General features: G+C 37.5%; 1 protein-coding gene and 2 long non-coding RNA genes across 3 annotated transcripts in view; all 3 read left to right on the top strand.

Annotated features, from left to right (window-relative positions):
* The window catches only part of LOC139129767 (uncharacterized), a 462294-nt gene that overhangs the window by 365664 nt on the left and 74785 nt on the right, over positions 1–21845 (top strand). The window lies entirely within an intron of this gene.
* On the top strand, positions 3555–5542 carry LOC139125516 (uncharacterized). The gene is made up of 3 exons (XM_070691584.1): positions 3555–3769; positions 4190–4347; positions 5147–5542. Exons 1-3 carry the CDS (start codon positions 3689–3691, stop codon positions 5379–5381), a joined length of 474 nt encoding a protein of 157 aa, XP_070547685.1. The 5' UTR covers positions 3555–3688; the 3' UTR covers positions 5382–5542.
* On the top strand, positions 19091–20549 carry LOC139125508 (uncharacterized). The gene is made up of 3 exons (XR_011550255.1): positions 19091–19182; positions 19732–19870; positions 20428–20549. It is a non-coding gene; the product is annotated as an uncharacterized lncRNA (long non-coding RNA).

Below are 21845 nucleotides of genomic sequence, written 5' to 3'. Positions count from 1 at the left end.
ACTTATTCTTTGCCTCAGTTTCAGTCGTTTCTTTCACTTCAGCCACATTCATGCTTGAATATTAGGAGCTGCTGAGAAAATTCATGTGATACTGTGAGAAATAATAAAGAAAGGAATTAACATGTTGTAAATTTTGTGGCTTCTGGTGGACTATTGTGTCAAATTAATGCCGACATTACTACTTTCTCTTTTACAATTATGAATAATTATTCAATTTTACAATGTTACATTTTATTCTAAAGTACAAATGTACAATTCAACATTTTACTCTGATGTATAACAGTTACTCAACATTCCATTATGAATTCAATTTTACAACTCTGCTTACTATATAGCTTTCTACATTCTATTTAATATTCTACTACTCGACCTGCTACTTCATCATTTTAGTTTCACAATTCAATGTTATATTTCACCGTGAAACATTATTCTTCATTTTATTCTTCTTAATTTAATTTTACAACTTAAAAATAACAGATTGCAATTTTGCTTTTCGAAATTATATGTCACACCAATAACGCAGATTGAATCTGATGACTGCATTCGGGCAAGAAGAATAATCTTTGGGAATTTGAATTCTGCATGTTAGGGCAAGGATTTTGAACTCTATTGACTAGCGCGACCTCTATTATCATTGTATTAGTATCACCAAGCAGGTTTGTGGAGCCAATACGCACTGAACGCTGGGCGTCGTGGTCGCATAGAAAGCTTATATAGGCAATGTTTTCAGAACTTTTGGTATATTTGCCGGCGTACATTGTGGATCAAGTGTTGTATGGCGAATGTCATATTTTCATAGACAACTGCTGTACGGTAAAGGGCAAACAGAAAATGCTTTATTTGAAGGGCGCCTCGAAAGTGAAAGACTTAAAAAAATTTGCTCAAACTTTTGTGAATGAAACTTTTGACCACTTTCTTATCAAAGCAAGAATAACAATCAGATCAAGGGTCACGGTGCCCCAGTCACGGTGCAAAATTTGGTGAAAGAGAGGCAAGTTTTCCATGATTGCCGATACTTGAAATTTCAGAAGACCTAAGACGGTGAAAACTTTTCTTATACCAAGAGCTTTAAAATGAGCCCGAACAAGTGGAAGATTAGACGAGAATTATTAAACTTTAAAAGCCCGAACATCTATCTCCGTTTTTCCTTAAGACCGCCAAATTCAGCCGGGTTATAACAAGTGAGTATTTTGTAGTAAAATAGATTGTATTCCTTTTAATTTCAATCAAACAAGTGCCATCGCCATATCACTATGATGAACCGGGGTATTGTTAATTACTGGGTAATCGCCAACTCGGAAAGCAAGGTTATCACCTTTAGAAACGGTGTCAACACATCTATGAAGTCAGTAAAGTTTGCTGAATCTGAAGCAACATCGATCACCTGACTGTTTCGACGCCGTTCAAATCTACCTGCAGGCTGTGGAGTTTAGAACTGGGCGTTACGGATAGCGAATAACTTCCACTCAGCGATCTCCGTGATCATGGTTGGTAGTAACTTGGTACCATACTTGGCAAAACGTTCGGAGTCTTGACTTCATAGCCGTTCATGCATTTAATCGATGTTGGTTGACTTCATGCAACAAAACACTAAATTATGAGTAAGTCTTCCTGTGGCAACAGTGATATACTATTTGTTTAATATCCCCCCCCCCCGAAAAATGTTTTCGTGTGTAATTACTTGTCCATACCGTTAGCTGATTTGAATTAACTAAACTAAGCTCATCATGATGGCCTTTTACGTTTCATGACTTCGAGGAAAGTATTCTTGATGAAAAGCACCCCTTGATGTACGCGTTACGTTGCTGTTAAGCAGTGTACTTACCTTGTGCGTACCATGGGCATGGTGTTCACTCGTGCCAGAACTCCACAGAAAAACGACACTACATGGAAAATAGTGACCCTCAAAAGTGTTCGTATGCTCTGAACTCACTTTCAAAGTCAGGAAAAAAGATGAGATCGGGCGTGCTCCTCACAGAAGAAGAACGAAAGTGTCACTGACTGTGTTTTCTCTATTTAACAATTCATTGTTTTTGCCGAAAATAAATCGCGGTGAATATGTTTCCATTCATTTCAAAATTTTTCACTTGTCTCCATCCATGGCAAGCAAGTGAGAGCTTCCTTTAAAAAATGATAAGGGCAAGGATTATTATTATGATGATGATGATGATGATTATCTATTTCAGGTCGATGACCCATACAATAAAAATATATACTCAGAAAACTACATTAAAATATTTAAAGAGATCTCAAAATGGTGGATAAAAATCCCTAATAGAGAATACTCCGACTGTGTTTCCAAAAGGTGGAATGAAAATAAGAGTCGGAGTGTACACAGCTGTAAATAACAGTATTTCTGCTGGCCAACAGACGTTGACAAAATGCAAATAACATCCTACGATGCAATGATGTAAAATTCAAAATATTTCTTATAGCAAAACTATGACTCATATTACCATCACGTTTTAGATCAAAAACTAATCGCATCGTATTATTATAGGCCACCTTCAGTTTTGACATTTGTTTAACACTATATTTACACCAAACATTTAAATTTAAATCGTTCAACACTATATTTACACCAAACATTATAATTGGGACGTAATGTAGTCTACGATTCATGTTGATAGTAACCTTAATAAAGTAATTTTTTTCTTCGAAGCCAACGATTTCCGTATCTATTCTGTAATGTAGGGAGGTTTTCCTATTTTGCTACAAAGAGGATTACTTCTATATAAACGGACACTTTAACATTTACAGAACACTGTCATTTGATGTGTTTGTCTTCACGAATTGCAAATGATATCAGCAACATTATCACAATAGTAACCATTCTGTCACGTGAACATCCTCCCTGACAAACAAGTTGTGCATGCCACGTTACCGGGAAAACATATCTATGTAGTATTTGCCCGGGTGTTCATTGTTTGCTCTGTTGTGTGAAAATTCATTTCGTTATCTAACATATTGTATGTATATTGAGTTAGCAAAGTACAAATTGTATAATTTTATTTACACGTTGACGTCAGTGAAATACAATATATAGGCAATGTAAATCGTCAAGTTCCAGATCTACGTCGGCTGGCTACGACAACAACACTGATAACCTTTCGAGGTGAGTGTCATACCCTGTCGGTATTCAGTTTGTCACACAAGAGTTGCTAATAGATCAAGAATAGCATTCTTTGTACTTTGGGACGACGCTCGTATTTTGGCATTCAATTACAGGTTTACACTGTCCCATAATACGCATACGGGAATGACATAATGAAAACTTTGACAAAAGGGGGAATGGCGGATACAGATGTTACAAACTTCGACAGCTTCACGTTAGTAAATTCCTCCCGTATCACCTATTAATAATAGCAGGTCCACTTTTCGATTTCTCTCTCTCTCTCTCTCTCTCTCTCTCTCTCTCTCTCTCTCTCTCTCTCTCTCTCTCTCTCTCTCTCTCTCTCTCTCTCTCTCTCTCTCTCTCTCTCTCTCTCTCTCCATTTCCCAATCGTCGGACTGTTCGATTAAATTATGGCGTTCACATACCTGTTCAAAGAAAACACCGTTCTTAATTGATTCGGTACGATATACTATATCGATCAAATTCAAAAAAAAATCCTTTTTAATTCTCACTCAGTACCTGGAGACGCCAGCAATTGCAAAGAAGTCATTATGTTTGTTCTATAAAGTGCTGATGATCTTGTTTGTCGTGTTCATCTTACGATTTACCGATGCCTCCGAAACTGATGAGGAATTTGGAAGAGAAAGAAGACAGGTAAGATTGTAAAAATAAAGTACAAATAAATAAATAAATGGATGTGAGTGACTTAATTATTGCAAATGAATAAATGTATGGGATTGTTAATGAATGAATTTATCAATGATTGTAAACGGATAAATAAAAATGTATAGTGGTTAGCTACTAATTGTATATTAAATCGCCTTAATAAGCTTGCCAAGTACACTAAACCATAGCTATGTAATAGAGGCTTAATGTACGTTTCGTGCAAATTTGCATGAAGAGCAGGTGTCTTATATAGCTAAATTTACGCAGATCACTTTGATAATGTATGACGGTGAACCGTCACGTTTATATCTACAGTTGTTGGATAAATCATGTAATTACAGTAAATGTACACTAATTGAAAACTAGTGTCAATAAGGAAGTTCTTCAATGTCATTATTTCTTTGGCAGGCCACTGACATAGTAAGAATTGCAAAAGACTACGTTGGGTCGACCAGGTATTCCTACGACTCTTTCTGGTGGCCCGGTCCGTCCAAATACAAGTGCAACTATTTCGTACACGACGTACTTGAGGAAGCCGGTGTATCAGCACCTGAACGGGAGGGCTGGTAATTCTTTAGCATTTTTGCATCGATGTTCGTTAAGAATATTTTTATCATTTATCAGCCCGGGAGACATACGATAGATAAAGGTAAAGACGTCTCGAGAGCAATGTCTGTCTTTCAGATTTGTCTACACTTATGCTGATAAGCTGGTGAAGCAGTAGTCAACGGGCGTCGTAAAATATATTTTACACAAGGATGATGGGTCAACGAGATCTATGTGTGCACTTCCTGAGTAAACACATGTGGTTTCTTGGAGATACACTAGATTCAAACATGGTCTCATATCGTAGTCTGAAACGAAATATCCCGGGTGAAACTGACTTTTCATCACCTGTCTTTCAAAGCATTTGTTTAACATTATAATATTATTTGATTGCATCTATATGGGTTATACGTCACTTGGGAAAAATCATAAAAAAGAGCAACAGGAAGTAACACTCCTATGTTTGATTCGTTATTCGTACTTTTTTGCAACAAATGTAACAACTTAAAAGCCACAAGACCATGTTAGCTGTCTACCCTTCAATTTTCACGAAATTTCAGTCAGCATATTTGTTCATATACCTATGTATTTAAACAACACTGAAAACCTATTATGTTCGGCAAATTTACACATTTGACACTTTTTGCGGAAATAACGCCATATGTGCAAAACACGTCATATGCATATTTTTTCCAAGACCCATACCGCTGGAAAGGATATTTTCAAAGAATTTCTACAAAACCAAGAGTTTTTTCCTACAGATTTCAAATTACACATTGTTTTGTTCTTGCAAACGGTCTCTCCCTTATTTTCTCATAGGATCTTCACAGGTCCGATCAGTGCATCCTCTTGGTTCGACACAGCAGAAGTCAAAGAGGGTTGTAGTTATGTGGGCGGTGCCTCCAGCGCACAACCGGGAGACGTGGTCGCTGACGGAAGTCACGTGGGTATTGCCGTTGGTGGTGGAAAGACCGTCAGCGCAAGGAGTGATAAAGTTGTGGAGAACGACTGGGGATTCCGTGGTGAATATGTCACGGTTTGGAGATGCCGTTAGTATTGATACATTCAGTAAAACATAAAATCTATGGAATTAATTGAGACCATTCTACGTCATTGTAAGCAGACATAGACGGCAACGTATGTGAAACATTTTGTGCTTTTCAGCTGAGCTTATTTTAGAAAGTAATCGTAGAAATTAAATGGTAATTAAACACATCATCAGATAAATACCTTTTCTGATTGGATTATTTTTGTCACATTTGAAAAAAATCAGTTTGGCGAATTTCGTTTTGTCAACAATACTGCCAGCATATCACAGCGATGTGTGGTCACTCATTTAAATCAACCGCTTAATAGCAAACCTGAAACTAACGCAGGGGGCGCTCTGTCAAGCTGGTACCCACAGGAATATCAAAGCTCAATAGGCAGTCTCATTTCAAAGCGTAGGAGAAAACGAAAACAAATATCAGGATATTATCATACAGTCGAGTAGACGCAATACATGCGAGTTGCCCTGTTTTTACTTTTCGTATTTTCAACCATTGACTGGAGGTTCACATATTCGGTCACTGCCAGAGGATGTCAATTAGTGACCAGATATCCAAATAATGGACACAAATGCATTGAGAACTGTGATTAATCAGAGCAAGATACGTTATCAAATTCAAAATGCGCTTATGGCTAATAAGCATTTAACTTTAAAATTTTATGGCGACTCTGTTTACTCAAACGCCATGAAACATCACTGAGAGTCCAAGCGCAGTATGGACGGCGACTGTTTGTTAAGCGATGGACTGCATAGGGAATAACAAAACCAGGCTCAACGCATTTAATGTGACTAAAGTATATATTCTATAATACATCTAAAATGCACAAGGAACTTTTTCATTGGAGAATAGATTCCGATTTCCAATAATTGACATACTCTCCTTAGTGTACCTGCTTTACTACTTTTAGATGTAAAATACAAAGAGTACAGAAGAATTTAAAAACAATATTGAAATACCTATCATATACGTCGCTTGGCTCCCGGTCGAGAAACAACTTGAGCCTCACACGAGCTTTGCAGTGGTTGGTTTTGCTTTCGAGAGGATAAGTTTCTGAGAGTACTAAGAAGGTTGCGTCCTCCAGGATTTAAAATTACCAATAGTATGTAGAAATAAAAAAAGGAAGGCTTGTGCATAATCTTAGTCATAACCTGAGGGTAGCATGCGCCTCGGGGAGAGATATTCGGACTCTCAAACTTTTCCTATTCATTTTCTGATCTAGCACTTGTGTGGGTTAATTTTAAAGCTCTTAGTGTAAGACAACTTTTCACCGTTTTAGCATTTCAAAAATAGAAAATGTATTTCCCCCTATAGAGGTAACACAAGGAGGGTGGCCATTTTGAATTTCACATATCGTGAAATATCAGGTAATTTGTCTCTCTGGTGCCAAATTTTGTACGGTTGCCCTTCATGCTTGTTTTTGATTTGCTAAGAGAATGGTCTAAAGCTGCATTGAGGAAAATTTGAGCTCAAGGTTAAATCTTTCACTTTCGAGGTGCATACTTATCTATTTCTGACAGCTGTCAAAGACGTTAACACACCTTCACTTTCGCCGAGCATCGTTTTGGAGGCGGGCGACGACAACGCCGTGAAAAACAGCGCCGTCTCCAGTGCACATCAAGAACGTGAATACTGTTACAATATGCCGGACCACCTACCTTTCTACTTAAATTTGATCCAATCATTCTGCGACTTGAATACGATTCTATGCATTGTAAACAAACCAAGTATTCGCATGAGTCATCGGGCGTTTTACAGAATCTATTAAACGTTGGTCGACTGGGAAAGAGGACCACAGTTTGACTTGTCGACGTTTTATTATCCCTGATATTTGCCGATAGCAGTTTTTATAACCTCTCAGCTTTTTTCATTGCAGTTACTATTAATTAGTCAACGGTTGGAATCTTGTGATGCATAAATTTATACTTTAAGCAGACACAGTGTTTGCATGAATAACCACATGCAAGTACTGTACGTATGTAGTCATGGCAAACTTACACAAAATATCTGACTTTATAACAAAAAAAAACAACGATTTTAAAGTGCAAATACGGAAATTAGTTTATCCCGCAGTGATCAAAACAGTTACAGCCGATAAAATTACTGGCACACCAGTCTCAAATGGAATGCCGGACTCAATGTTTGTTCATAATTTTTTGCGAATATTGCTTTAGACAATGTTAATGTTTTGTTTGAAAGCTCAAAAAGTTCAAGTTTTAACTCTTGTTAAGATTAAATCCTTTTATATATAATCGCACTTAAAAAAAGAACGATTGTTCTCCAAAGTAATTCTTCTCAAAGGCCAATATTGGATATCAACGACGTTTTAAAATAAGTTGGACATTGACAGAGCCCTATTGTCTCGTATGTCAGGCTTCGAATCCTCGTCTGCCCCTGATTTGCGCCACCAGCGGTAAAGCCGCCAGCACCTGCAGTCGCCCGAAGCTCGTTTGAGGTCAGGTATTCGAGACTTATTTAGCCCCACAGGACAGCCATGATTTCAGAGAATGTCTCGTTATAACACCCGGTCAACATTCCGACTTGCTTCTCTTTTCAACAAATCAGTCTTAATTGTACAGGATGACTTGCCGATCGCCGTGTATCTTGGCGTGATTTCGGGTTGGAAAAAGGATATGTTGTTGTAAGGGAGAAAATCCCTCGGCGGGTATAGATACTCGGGCTGTCATGATTATTAAGTTTTTTAAGGTCAACCACTTGTGCGGGCTCATTTTAAAACTTTGCCAGATGACCTCTGATTTTTATTTCCTATATCCCCAGGTAATAGTAGGAAGTTTCATATAGGAAAGTTTGAGCAAAGGATTGAGTCTTTCACTTTCGAGGCGCGACTACCTTCAACGCACATCAAACTGCTGACCAAACATGCTGTGGCCCACCTGTGATTATCAGTGGCGCCATCGAGTGTGATGACGACAGTCTGTGGATGAAGTGAAAAATCAACAGCTGGTCTAATCAAATAGTCCCGAAATGTCAGTGACAGGTCATACAAATTATTTTATAGCCACAGGTGGTTTGACTAAGTTTACGGGTATCAACCGATGTCAAATCTGATCCACGACCCCTTTTTAAAACAATACAAAATGCAACAACAATAAAAACTATCAAATATAAAAACCGTCGTGACGGCGTTAGCGCGTGCCCGAAGAGTGAATGGCGCGAAAGCAGACGAAATGTACATGTTTTGGGCTAGTCCAACTCGAGACCAACAAACTTGGCGCGGACGAGTGGGCAAACATCATGTCCCGATATCGTTCTACTAAAACTGTTAATTTGGTTTAGTTTTACAATATCTCCTACTGTGACAACAAAATGTACATTTTATTTGCGTGGGGGTCTCAGTTGTGTTTGTTTGGCCGTGTACATCCATGCATTCATTGGTGGAGCTAGCGAATCATGGGAACTATTACGATTTCATCCGAAAGACAATATATAGGCAGTTAAAATCGCCGATCGAGTTGCAGATCACAGGACGCCGTGTTTCGATACCGCCACTTTCAAGCCGCTGAGGTGAGTATCACATTTACCTCGCCTTCGATTTTCACAAAACATTCAATCGGGTGTATTCTCTTTTGTATCGTAACGGGTACTCGTATCGAGCGTTCATGCACATCTTGACGTGCATCAGGCGAACATGTACAAATGTAGCTTCTACCATATGTTGGCTAACTCCGTTGGTATTTCTCTCTCTCTCTCATCTCTCTCTCTCTCTCTCTCTCTCTCTCTCTCTCTCTCTCTCTCTCTCTCTCTCTCTCTCTCTCTCTCTCTAAACTCGATGATGCCTTTATCTGATTTTCAATTTTAAAATTGTAGTATTAGTTTTGGTTTTGTAAATTTGTTTACTGTTCATTCTTACCTATGTCTCTTCAACCGTCTATATCTCCCTGTCAGTATGTTTGTATTTCTCACTGATTCAAACTCCCTTCTCAGTATCCCCATCTATCTAACTATTTGTTTCTCATCCTCCCAGTCTTTCTCTGTCTCTGTCTCCTAGACAATGAAATTATAATTATGTAACAACATCAACTCTTCTCATTACAGCATCTGGAGTCGCAAGTAACTCACGGATTTAAGAATGATGCTGTTCTCAAAGTGTTTGATGCTTTTGCTGATTGTGTTCACCTTACAAGCAATCGCGTCCTCGAAAAGTGATGATGAACTTGACAGAGCAAACAGGCAGGTAAGAATCTTAGCATGTAAGAAGCTTGTTAGATTGTTAGATTGTAAGGTTTTATTTGAGAATGTATGTAAATGAGTAAATACTGAAGTGAATGAGAAACATAAGGGTAAACTACAAATACATACAGAGATAATAAATTGGAGTATTTAACATTTCATTAATGTAAGTAAGTCTCTCATATACATGGTTTATTGCTAGAGATATGAAGACATACTAAGAGCATCTAATGTGCGTATACTTCGGTACTTGAAACACATCCGAACGTCACTCAGGCGTCTTATATATAACTGATTTTACGGTAGTTATTTCAACAATATTCCTTAATGATCAAATACATTTAAGTGTAAGTTCAAATAACTAATCTTACAAAGGGGTACGGCAGATGAAACATAATGCCAATAACCCTTGTCTGCAATGTCATTATTTTGTCAGGCCAGTCGCATAGTGAGTGTTGCCAGGAGCTACGTTGGATCGACCAGGTATTCGTTTACTTCACCCAGGCTGCCCGGCCCCTTTAGAAACAAATGCAACTACTTCGTTCACGACGTACTTAAGAGGACCGGAGTATCGGCACCTGAACGACATGGCAGGTAATTTATGATATTTGGTATTAATTGATAAGCCTTAAAACAAAGAAGATACGATTTGAAACATTTCACAATGTCAATTATAACAAATGCAAAAATCAAGTCAGCATAATCTAATAGATCGAGACGAAGAAGCACAATTTTGGAAATATTCGCAAAATTTTCATTACAGCTACATATATGTAGTATCTTCATGTTACAAAACCCTACAATTTTTCACTTTTTTCCGTTATGTCCCTTTTTAAGGTTCCTGAAAGGACCGATCAGTGCATCATCCTGGTACAGAACGTCAGAAACCAAGAGGGGTTGCAGTTATGTGGGCGGTGCCTTCAGCGCTCAACCGGGAGACGTGGTCGCTGACGGGAGACATGTTGGTATTGCAGTAGGTGGAAGAAAGACCATCAGTGCAGCACGTGATCGTGTTGTGGAGAACGACTGGGGATTCCGTGGTACACGTGTCACGATTTGGAGATGTCGTTAATATTGATGGATAAAACGAAAATCTAAACCAAATGTTGATATGTTTTTTACCTTTTACTGGCAGTCGACCTAACATTACGTAATCGCAAAGTCGGCGTTATAACTGAAAAATGTTGTGTTTGTAAGCTTGTTTTATTTCAAATAGCAGGCAATGAGAAATACAATTAAACAATTCATTAAAAATACTTATCATGGATAATGTATATTTCTTTAACAGTTGTACATTGCGTTCTTGACATCATTGCACAGCTGACAGTATTGCATGTACTTTTCTCCATTGGGAAGTTCTATGACATGACATCGGCATAAATCCTAAAGAAGACTAAACATTCGGTATACCTAAATTTATAACTCAGAACTAAACACTTGGTATATTTGAAGCTCTTGAAAATCGTTATATTGAGGTACACTTACTATATTATAATAAACGTTTTGCACATCGGCGTCACATAGTTTAAGCCGGGAAACCTCAATAACGTGCACATTGTAAATTTTTAACCGCCATCGCACTGATACATATGACATTTTTACTTCTGCAAACAAAACTCTAGCTAAATGTGTCATTCGGGTCGTGGTCAAATTTGAGTTCAACTATAATTTCCAAGGTTACTGCGAAGACCGGAATGGCATTAATCGGGAAACTTTAAACACAGGCTTTTAAAAAGGAAGAAAAGGTGCAGATGTGACGATTATAATCAAACATACGTACGGACGCGCGCGTTAGTAAGAGAAAATGTTTGAACTAATTTGGCTAACCTTTGTTCAAATACTATTTTATATCTTGTTTTGCCTATTAAATTTTTCAGACCTTACTTTTTTTCTGGTATGGTATCTGTGTGGTGAAATTGAATTGTCTTGTCACAACCGTTTCCAGCAGCAATACCTTAACCGTGCTTCCCACTTGCAGCCATAATCTCAAACGTAGCACTCGCATTGATAAGATCAACCACTGATGGCGCACTACAACCGAACTGCCTTCAATGGCAATGAAGAAATTGTACTACTCATTAAAGTTTCTTTCTGTCAGTTCTTAATGGCCTTTTTCCGCTTCTTGTCAAAAACAAATGAAAGAAAACAGACCTTCCATTTTCATGTTATGGAACATGGTCAAGCTACAATTTCACCTGAACAAGCACAATTAATGGACAAGGGATATTGCTGGCCAATTGATCTCTCTCCTAAAAGCCAGTTGTGATCGTGTACTCAATGGTAGAAGTAAGGGTATTCTCGTTACGTCTCATCGAGTGTGGGCGCCACACATTGCCAATACAAACTGTACAACCCCGAGGAAAAGATACGATGTATTTCTGTAAAGAAAACATTTGGGCCATTAGGCCTAGTGACTCAGTTTTGGAGGAATTAACCAATGAGATATGGCAAATCTGTCACTACAGGCTGTACAAGCTAACCCTCCCCCATGCTAAGCAATACGCAGTACCGAAAAGTGGGGGTTCGAAGACCGACGCATTGGACAAAAATCCTCGTACGTTTGAATTCACCTTTGTATTGGCTACACGATTAGGTTGTGAAAAAACTGATGTAAGACTATCTGAAGGCGAACCTGAACTCGGCCATGACCTGACAACTCTCAATTTCCCAAAGCTATTGACGGTGTTATCTACCATCGAAAATTAAGGCAGATCGAATTTTTTCCCGAAACTTTCTTCTTCGGGCGCGGCGGAAGTGTAGCGCCCAGAGGCTGGTCACCGAGACTGACTATGCAGCCAATGGTAGATATGGGGGAGGGGACCAGAATGGTTGGGCGCTAATTGCGCCATCTCTATTATGCTACTTGGTTTGGTTGCACTTACGATGTTACGTTTACGGTAGAGCGCGCGTCGGAATAAAGCAAGACGAATGTGTTGCTTTCACAAATTTCCCATCAAGTACAACACTAATATTCACCAAAGAAAAAAAAACTATGCAGACCTAGCATAGCACTTTTGTAAGACATTCGAAACACAGTACAATGAGCATGCAATGACCAAAGTATTCCACAATGCTTGCCATGTTGGATGCTCCATGCTCATAGCGAGCGACTAACCATGGAGGTAGAAGAGAACTCCATGGACTAACGTACGTTGTGGTCGTAAAATAAAACTATGGAGGTATTGTATTTACCGAAAGCAATTTTCTGTCACGGTATCAACCGATGCACGATGGTATGCTATTGGCCCTACGGCCAGTATGAGTCAAGAGTGCTCGCAATGACTACGCTGTAGCCATAGGCCTACTAGTACTGCACAGAACGGAATAACGTGAGTGCAGACGCCAGAATAGCCAACGAAGCCTTTTTATTGATCTGGGCTTCCCTCCAATATGGTGAAGGTTAACGTAATAAACGGAACATGTACACAGAGGTCCACACAGCATCGTACCTATGGTGCATCAGCTACGTTGACAGTAGCTCATGGTTACTGGAAAAGACCAAGAGTAGCCCAACCTGAACTTTCTTACGTAAACGTTTTTCTTTTTCTGAAGTATACCACAGCGAAGACCCTGGAGCAAGAATCTCTCCTTTAGAAGATTATATTCTCGCTCACTCAATAAAACTACGAGGATGAAGAGCTCATATCAAGATATCAGGCCCATAATATATCCCATGAAATACTAAAACTAATCTTTCAGAAGCAACTTATATAATAATCGCATACAAACGAAACAAAAACATGAAAGACACATTAGTGAAGCAAGACTAAAAAGACAAACAATCACCAACGACGTGCTAATAGCGTCTTCAACAAAGCTTTAACAAATCAAGACATATATATATATTCTAACAACACTGTTAGTGGAGCAAAGCAATCAAGCAAGAACAAACAAAATTCATAAATTGAAGCGACTAATAAAGAAACTAAAGGGTTCCAAAACATAACCGACCCGGCTTCGTTTCACCATGGCTAATTTCTCACACCAAATAACCAACACATAACACAGTATACAGCATGAATATACTACACCCCACCAAACAATGACCCAATCAAACCATACCACAAAACATTACACCATACGACTCCCAACGTAATTCAATAGCCGATGTGTGCAGCCACGCTCCCTTTGTGTCATGCTTTCCTGTGTTTCGCTAACGGCACCGAATTTGATGAAACCTGCTACATATATTGATCTGATATCTAATTGTACTGAAAAGCGTTTGCCAGTATCAAGTTAATGAATAGCTCATTTGCATATTTATGGAGTTTTGTAATTAGTCATATAACTCAGATATAACTACACCAAATTTGATGAAATCTGCTGCAGATACTGATCCGACAGATATCTGACTGTGTGTTGTGAAGCATTAAGTAGTGTAAAAATTAATTACGGGTTCATTTGCATATTAAATACATTTTGTTATTAGTGATATAGCTCTGAGGCTGTCCAGTTTTCACATTTGAAATATCGGCAAGAGCAGTTTCCCCGCATGACGAAAAATTAGATCCGACTTTTTCTTACAGAGCTGATGTTTTCAACTTGACATAAACTTAGAAGTTTTTTAAATGTTAAACTCTTTAAATACCTATAAATCACGACATGATGAGTAGACGGACTTGAAATTAAAATGTCGTCTGCTATTTTGACAATCAGAAATGTACAGGACCTGTGGGGTCGGTAGCTAGGCATCATGGAATAACCGGGAAAATGTTTTTTTTTCGTGCTTACCAAGTGTGTCTGCCAAAACAAATTCACACTCTACTTTCTGAAATGAAATTGAAACCTGGCCCGAGTTCTTACTCACCGGATGGCTCCACAAACATCAGGAAGGGAGTGGTATGATTGTGACAGGGCTAGCAAAGAGAGAATTATGATTACAGTAATTTAAACAACATTAAGAAGCTGTCACTTGGATGATTTATCTGCCAGCGTGTGTTGAGTATACTACTACATATATTGATTTGATATATATTTCATTGTTAGTTTTACTTAATGATAACATTTCAGACTGGATAAGAACATATTTACTGACTGGCAATAATTACTTATGCACCACTGGACACTGCAAAATACTGTAGTGACCACATTTGTGAAATTGATATGTATGACGTTTCAAGGACGACAAGAATCCCTCATATACTTCTTCGTTAGGTTTTCACTTCCGACACATTCTTTGTCATTCATGTCGCTGGCTACCTATCTTTGAAGAGCGGATATATTGTGATATTACAGGGCGCCGAAACAAAACATAATCACGTAAGCACTTTCACGACCACTGACTCCGACTTTCTAAACGCCTGGTAGCATACATTGTCGCTGAAATCACCTGTTTGAAACTTTGTCTAAATAAAGCAATATTTTAGTTTTCATATTTTGAAAAACTCGACAACTGTTACAAGATTAATTGTTAACAAGCATGGAAATGTTGTGTAGCGATATATCAAGTGTGTCTGCACAAACTAAGTGTGCATAATATATACCTCCTTAAAATAAATGACCAAATTTTGCCGATGTCCGAATTATTTCTCACAGGAAGAATGCTCTACAAACATACGCAACAGAGTGGTACGAATGATGACAGACATAGACTTATGATTACGATGATTTAGGCGACATTTAGCATGCGAGATATTTATCTGCCGGTGAAAAACCATGCCTCGTAAGCTGTTTGTAAAATACACCATGGAAATGCTTCGATACCAGTGTGTGTTAAGTTAATTGTTAGTTTTACCAAATTAAAAAAAAACATTAGCCTAGAAAAGAGCATATTTACTGACTGGCAATAATTACTTATGCGTTGCTGAACATTGCAATATCTCTTAGGGGCCATATTTATAGATTTTTCCTCTGGTAAATATTTAATGATGAAGAATTGTCCCAAAATTATCGCAGTAGATTATGAGTAATCTATTATAAATGTTTTTGTAATGATTCAAAAGTATTTGTTGTCATTCTTGCAAGAGAGGGATACATTCTAGAGTAAACCTTCTTTAAGTCTACATGGAAATTAACAGTGCTTACAAAAGGTATCGTATTATGTTACATATCGTTCATTTTACGCCATCTTAAGTTCACACGAATGACGAACACATCATTATAATAGGCATTACTTGGTAATCAATAGTACACTTTGACGGTTTTTTGTTAGTTGTTGACGTAGGGATGGACCATTAGATCTTTGGAGGGGGTAACAATGAAATTGTGAATTTTTTTTTTACAATTGTAAATTTCTAAAAAAAAAAATTCCAAATAAGAAAAGCTGTACTATTTTTTTTCTTAGTAAATTTTCAGATTTATAATATTTTTTAGTTCGACGCTGTCTGAGGATACAATTTAATTCCATATCACTAGCGCAAATAAGATTGTGTGCTGTAACCCCAACATATATATGGCCTAGTGATTTATATTGCTGATAGATTGCGAAATGTTGCAGATCATCTTTTGACAAGCTGAGAAGCTGTTTGCAAAAAAGAGTGAAATTTGCATATTTGTGTTTTTAGAACAATTTTTGCCGTTTTTATCAAGACATCTATTTCTCTGTAGCAGCATGTCCAAATGTCCAAATTGATTGGATGTGTATAGATGTGGTGAAATTTCAATATTTGTCTTTTTAGGGCAATTTATGCCATTTATTTGCTACATAGGTCCCTTAAGATTTGTTTAAATCATACTCTTTTTTGTGGGGGGAAAATCTTCAGATAATTGTCATTCAGCATTTCCTACACACAAATGATTAGTCATGCAGATTTATTCAGTATTTGCTATAAAGAAACAGCGTTCTCCCAGTATTTTTACAAGAGGGCAAAGACGTGGTGCCAAGCACCACAAGCGACCGCGTTAGCGTTCGCTGGAGGGGGGGGGGGTCAGGAGGGAGGTGTCCCCCCTCCTGCGTTGGAGCTTTTGAAAAAAAGAGATTAAAATTGTGTTATTTGATGGCACTTGGGGAGTATTTTTTTCAGATTTTTTTTCGTATAAAAAACTCAAAGGAAAAGAAATCTGAGACAGTGTTCCATAACTTTTATTCCAGTTCACTGATTTCAATGAAGATTACATTTTTTGAAAACGAAAACATAGCGACAAACATATATTTATCTTGTTCACCCATTCTTGCATTCATCATTGCAATAAAATGCTGTGAAAAAAATGAACCTGATGTGGCCTGCATCTGTTCACCTTGATCTTAAAAGGCAAATATAACTTTCTGTCTTGACAACCATACCATAGTTTCAATGTTTTACCTAGTGTACCTGCTTGGTTTGTAAGTTGAAAACAGGCTCTATAATTTTATAATTTTCAAGTGATCAGAATACAAAAGTCCTGAAAAGATAAGATTATCACAACTTCCAGTATAAGGGATACAGTCACTCTAAATGTATACAATAAAATTAAAAATGTGCCTGGAGGATGTACTAAAAATACAGAAAGCTGCTTCCTGTCGGTAAAATCTAAAAAAAATTCAAGATTTTAAAGACTTTTGCAGATTTTTTTTACGCATTTGTATTCTTATTTATTTATTTTTTTATTTTGCAAACTAGTTTGAAGATTTTTTTCCTAACTTTCTGTCTGACTTTTTTTCTGTTCTTGACCATCCCTCCCAAGATCTAATGGTCCGTCCCTTAAGTAATCCTAATGCCTAAGTATTTTTCATCCTATAACCAAAGAGGAAAGAAATCAGTCCCCTGGGGTGGGGAGGGAGGTTTTTGTGCAACGGTTTACTTTATTTGATTTTATTAATTTTGACTGTGATATTTCAAATAAAGAGTTCAACTCCAAACCGTCTGACTGCTTTCTTTATTACTACAAGTAATTTTATTAATTTTGACTGTGGTATTTCAAATAAAGATTTCGACTCCAAACCGTCTGACTGCTTTCTTTATTACAACAAGTCCATATCTCTTCTCAATTCTGTGTATAAATCACTGTAATTGCTCCGAAAATATTGCCGACTTGCTAATCCGCTGTCCGTATCAGCGGATTAATTCATTGAGTCATTAGGGGACGACTGCATTAACTTACATGGTACCTGAAACCCGAGTCCTTGCCCGAGCAACTCGGGTGACAAACAGTAGACTTTTAATCCCCAAGGTGTGAATGTTCCATTGTTATGTTTATCTAATCCAGCTGGTGCTATTGTAGTGCCCTTGTAGGAAAGGCAGGTCTGTGAAATTGATCCTCTAGGGAAGTAGGGTATTCCTAAGTTAATAGAGCCTTCCATAATGTCAACATCACATTTGTCCCACACTAGCAGTAAAATGAGGATTACTACGTGTATGACGGCTGTGGTGTTGACTCAATCAATTAATCCGCTGATACGGACAGCGGATTAGCAAGTTGGCAATGTTTTCGGAGCAATTACAGTGTTGTATACACAAGTTGGAGAGGAGATAAGGACTTGTCGGTAATATATAAAGCAGTCAGACGGTGTTGAGTCGAAATCTTTATTTGAAATACCACAGTCAAAATTAATAAAATCAAATAAAGTAAACCGTTGCACAAAAAAACATCCCTCCCCACCCCTCTCCCACCCCAGGGGACTGATTTCTGTGCCCTGTGATATTGCATATGCTTTGTTAGTGTGGATATACAAACGTGCTATTGTACAGTTGATTAGAGTAGGAACAATAAATATGTGATAAACACTACCGATGATAAGTGCATCCGTATATATATATTATATATTTCTTTGAAGCATTTTTCCGAATCTTTGCGCGTTATTTCGCCAAACCGCTATTTTGGGTAACCAAACCGTTTCAAAACGCAAGAGTTCCAGGGACGCCGCGAGCCATGGCGAGTCATGCATAGATATGGTAGCGCATGCGCGGAAGAGTAATCACATGCCGCGTTTCGTGGGTCAACAAAGCTTTATTTTTTCCTCAGTGGTTGGACAAGAATCTATATTTCATCCATTTTACTATAAATCGTGTTTGTTTGTGAACCGAGCTGAGCATGCATACTGTGTGATTCAGTATCAATTATCAGATGTTTTTTTTATTTTTACCTGAGATGCCATTTCAAATAAAAATATGGAAAAAGCCAAAATGTTTTACTTTACCTATAATCATCCTAACACAGTCAACTCCGAACTCAAACAGCTAATAAACTAATTTTGCGGAGGATTCTTTTAATTTTCAATAAAAGCGTTGCACATGTAAAAATTCATGATGATAAAATAGCCATCTGATATCATATCGGATTAGATAGTCATCTGTGTGTGCCGTGTATTTTGTCTATATACGATGCACTGTTCCAATGTGTACCCATATGGCAGAACTCATACAAAACTTATTCAGCGGCTATTCATACCTCTTATCTTAAAATTCAAAACAAAAGGCCGAATGTCCAAGATCTCTTCTTTTGGCGATAGAAATATTTCAACGGGACAGGACCGTATTCATAAAGTAATATATGCACGGCTACTTTCTGTCTCATAAATCTCGCCTGGTCCGCGTTTGCCAGTGTAGATAAGCCTGATGCAATAAATCTTAGTTAAAACTGAAACAACAGCATTTTCTTTCTCTGTTGGAGACCTTAAGAAACTGCATATATATGAGGCCTACTAGTTCAGAAATAGCGCACTGTTTAGCAGACCCAAGCCCGTATCGAAGTGTTTAAGAGGTAAGTTGTTAAGTGTTAAATTCGAACGTTTTCTTTCATCAGACCTTGGGCTGTCGAAGTGACGAAACTTTAGGGTGTCTCTATGGTCTAACAAATGCAATACTCGTAATGGACACTGAAATTGAACCTAGCCTGAGGTCTTTACCACACTGCATATGTTTTTGCGTTTTCGAATTATGTATCATGTATGATATGTATCATAGTTGCACGGCCGTTTGCCTGTGATATCATGATAGTCAATGATTGCGCAACATGACAGTCACATTAGATAAACATACAACTTTTGGGTCTTTAGTATACCATCTAGCCCTTGCTCAAGCCTAACCAGATAACAGCTTTACATTAACAATACCTTCAAATTACTTTCGGACTGATGCAAGTTATTTACGTTGTAACCTTGTAGCATGCTGTCATGCAACATCATGTTGGAACATTTTCAGTCAGACTCGAAAAAGACATCAATATAATGAAAATTATGTTAAACCGGAACGATTGTGGATCGAGTTGGATCAAGTTTGAAATATTTTTCTCACAATTTACCATTTTCAGGTGTCCTCACATTCAGCAAATTGACTTAAGTTTTTCACAAACGGTTTCGAAGAAGCTGTACGTCATAACGGGACCAAGAATGTACATTCAGCGAGGGGTTGCATTGTTAGTCCTCATTGCTGCGTCCTGTACCGCACAGGTAGGAACCGCAAAACGATTATCCTATATGCTGCTTGGGAAATTAACCCATTGATGTTCGCCTAGACAGCATTCTCAGTACAAACAGAAAGGTGTACAACGAAAGAGTCCATTCCATAAGCGTTGCCGGTAAAGTGTATTGTAAACGCTAATGGAGTAAACTAGAAGAATATTTCTTACCTCGTAATTTAGCTTTACGTCTATCATTCGGCAAGATCAGACTAAAAGTTGCCTTTTGTTTTTAAAGAAGGGTAAAGAGGCGCGCGCTTTTCACGATGAATTCTCGAAAGGGAAATGCAAATGTTGTTACAAGAGAAGTAAAATTACCTGACATTTACTGATATTTCAAATTCACAATGGCAGCCATCTCTCCGTTATCTATATAAGAAAATGTTTTCGAAAAACTAAGGCGGTGAAGTTTTGTCTTTGTTCGAGAGCTTAAAAATTGCTCCCCTCAAGTGATAGATCATAAAGTCCAAAGCCTTAAGTCACAATATATAGAAATGTGATATTTCGAAACACTCATCGGCATTTTCAAATAATTTTATATCTTTGTAGAAATACCCTGTGACCGTGAAACATGGCGACGAATCTTTCGAGGGTCTCGTTGAAATTAACGTCGATAAAGGCAAGGAAGTATATAGGACAGCCTACACTATTGCAGAGGATGGTTCTGTGTCAAACAAGATTGGATATTATGCTCCGTATACTGTACGGGATGTCAACAAGGTATGTGTCTATTTTCGAAAATGTCTATTGCTAGGAGGACAACTTTAGACATTCGTACGTGAGACTTCCGGCAAGCATCGCATTTTTGTCTTGTCAAACTTTCAAGCAATTCCTGCAAAATGAAATGACGTGCTTGCTCTTCGATAATGTTTGAAACTACAATGCCGACGCAAAAGGCCGACTTTGCTGAGAATACTGTACATATCCACCTATCATATATCTCTCTATCGATCTTTATATATATATATATATATATATATATATATATATATATATATATATATATATATATATATATATATATATATATATATATATATATTCGACTTCTGGGTTCGAAGGAAAGCGGGGCAGTTTTCTGCTCGCCTTTTTTATTGTTTTAACCTTGATAAAGTGGGATTACTCCCACGAAACGTCGGTGTCATAAATTTTATAAATGAAGAGCTTGGTGTCCTGAGTTGGTGCGTCTTGACCTGCTTTGTTTTACATTATATATATATATATATATATATATATATATATATATATATATATATATATATATATATATATATATATATATATATATATATATATAATAAATGAAAATTGAGGAATATATTACAGATATTATTCCGATCCATTCGAAGGAATAATTTTTAACAACGCTCTGCCTCTATTTGATGTTCTAGTCAATCAGCCAATTTGGTTGGAAAGAAGAATGTTTTCTCAATATATATTGGTACAAAAGTAATGTGTAGTTACTGGCAAATTATTTTGTTCCCAAAAATGCCTTTCAAACTAATCTGCGTATGTTATTTTTTTTTGCTGCAGAAAATTGACGCCTTAGTCGATGAAGATAGTGAAGTATGCTTTCTTTCGACATATGATGCGCACTCCGAGGTCAGCCCGGTGGAACTCAAAGAAATCCTTGATAAGTCCATAGGTAAAAATAATTCTACTGGACTTTAACGAAATATTTTCTTTGCAAACTAATTGAAGCTTATTCTATCATCGTTGTCTCCTGCACTGATATGAAAATGAAGGCATTGGATTGATATAGTTGCAAACAGATGCCATTGTACAATTCTACTATTTTAAAGGCTCATGAGCTCCAACTCTGCGAAATATGTCCAACCTTAAGGTACCTCCAATTTCCTCAGATTTCATTGCAATCTACAAATTGAACGATATAGTCATTAATTAGGCGTCAAATAACATTTGCTTGTGGCTGAATAGGCAAGAAATTGAACACATTTTTGTTCATT

This window comes from Ptychodera flava, chromosome 3, assembly GCF_041260155.1.
Source record: "Ptychodera flava strain L36383 chromosome 3, AS_Pfla_20210202, whole genome shotgun sequence".
Lineage (NCBI taxonomy): Eukaryota > Metazoa > Hemichordata > Enteropneusta > Ptychoderidae > Ptychodera > Ptychodera flava.
This window is presented reverse-complemented; position numbering and strand designations above follow the sequence as displayed.

What these genes read in the sequence shown, in the direction of transcription:
- LOC139125516 (XM_070691584.1), top strand. Translation starts at nt 3,689, where the DNA reads ATGATCTTGTTTGTCGTGTTCATCTTACGATTTACCGATGCCTCCGAA. An exon ending in TTGGAAGAGAAAGAAGACAG is followed by an intron (nt 3,770 to 4,189) that starts GTAAGATTGTAA and finishes TTTCTTTGGCAG; the next exon opens with GCCACTGACATAGTAAGAAT. An exon ending in GCACCTGAACGGGAGGGCTG is followed by an intron (nt 4,348 to 5,146) that starts GTAATTCTTTAG and finishes ATTTTCTCATAG; the next exon opens with GATCTTCACAGGTCCGATCA.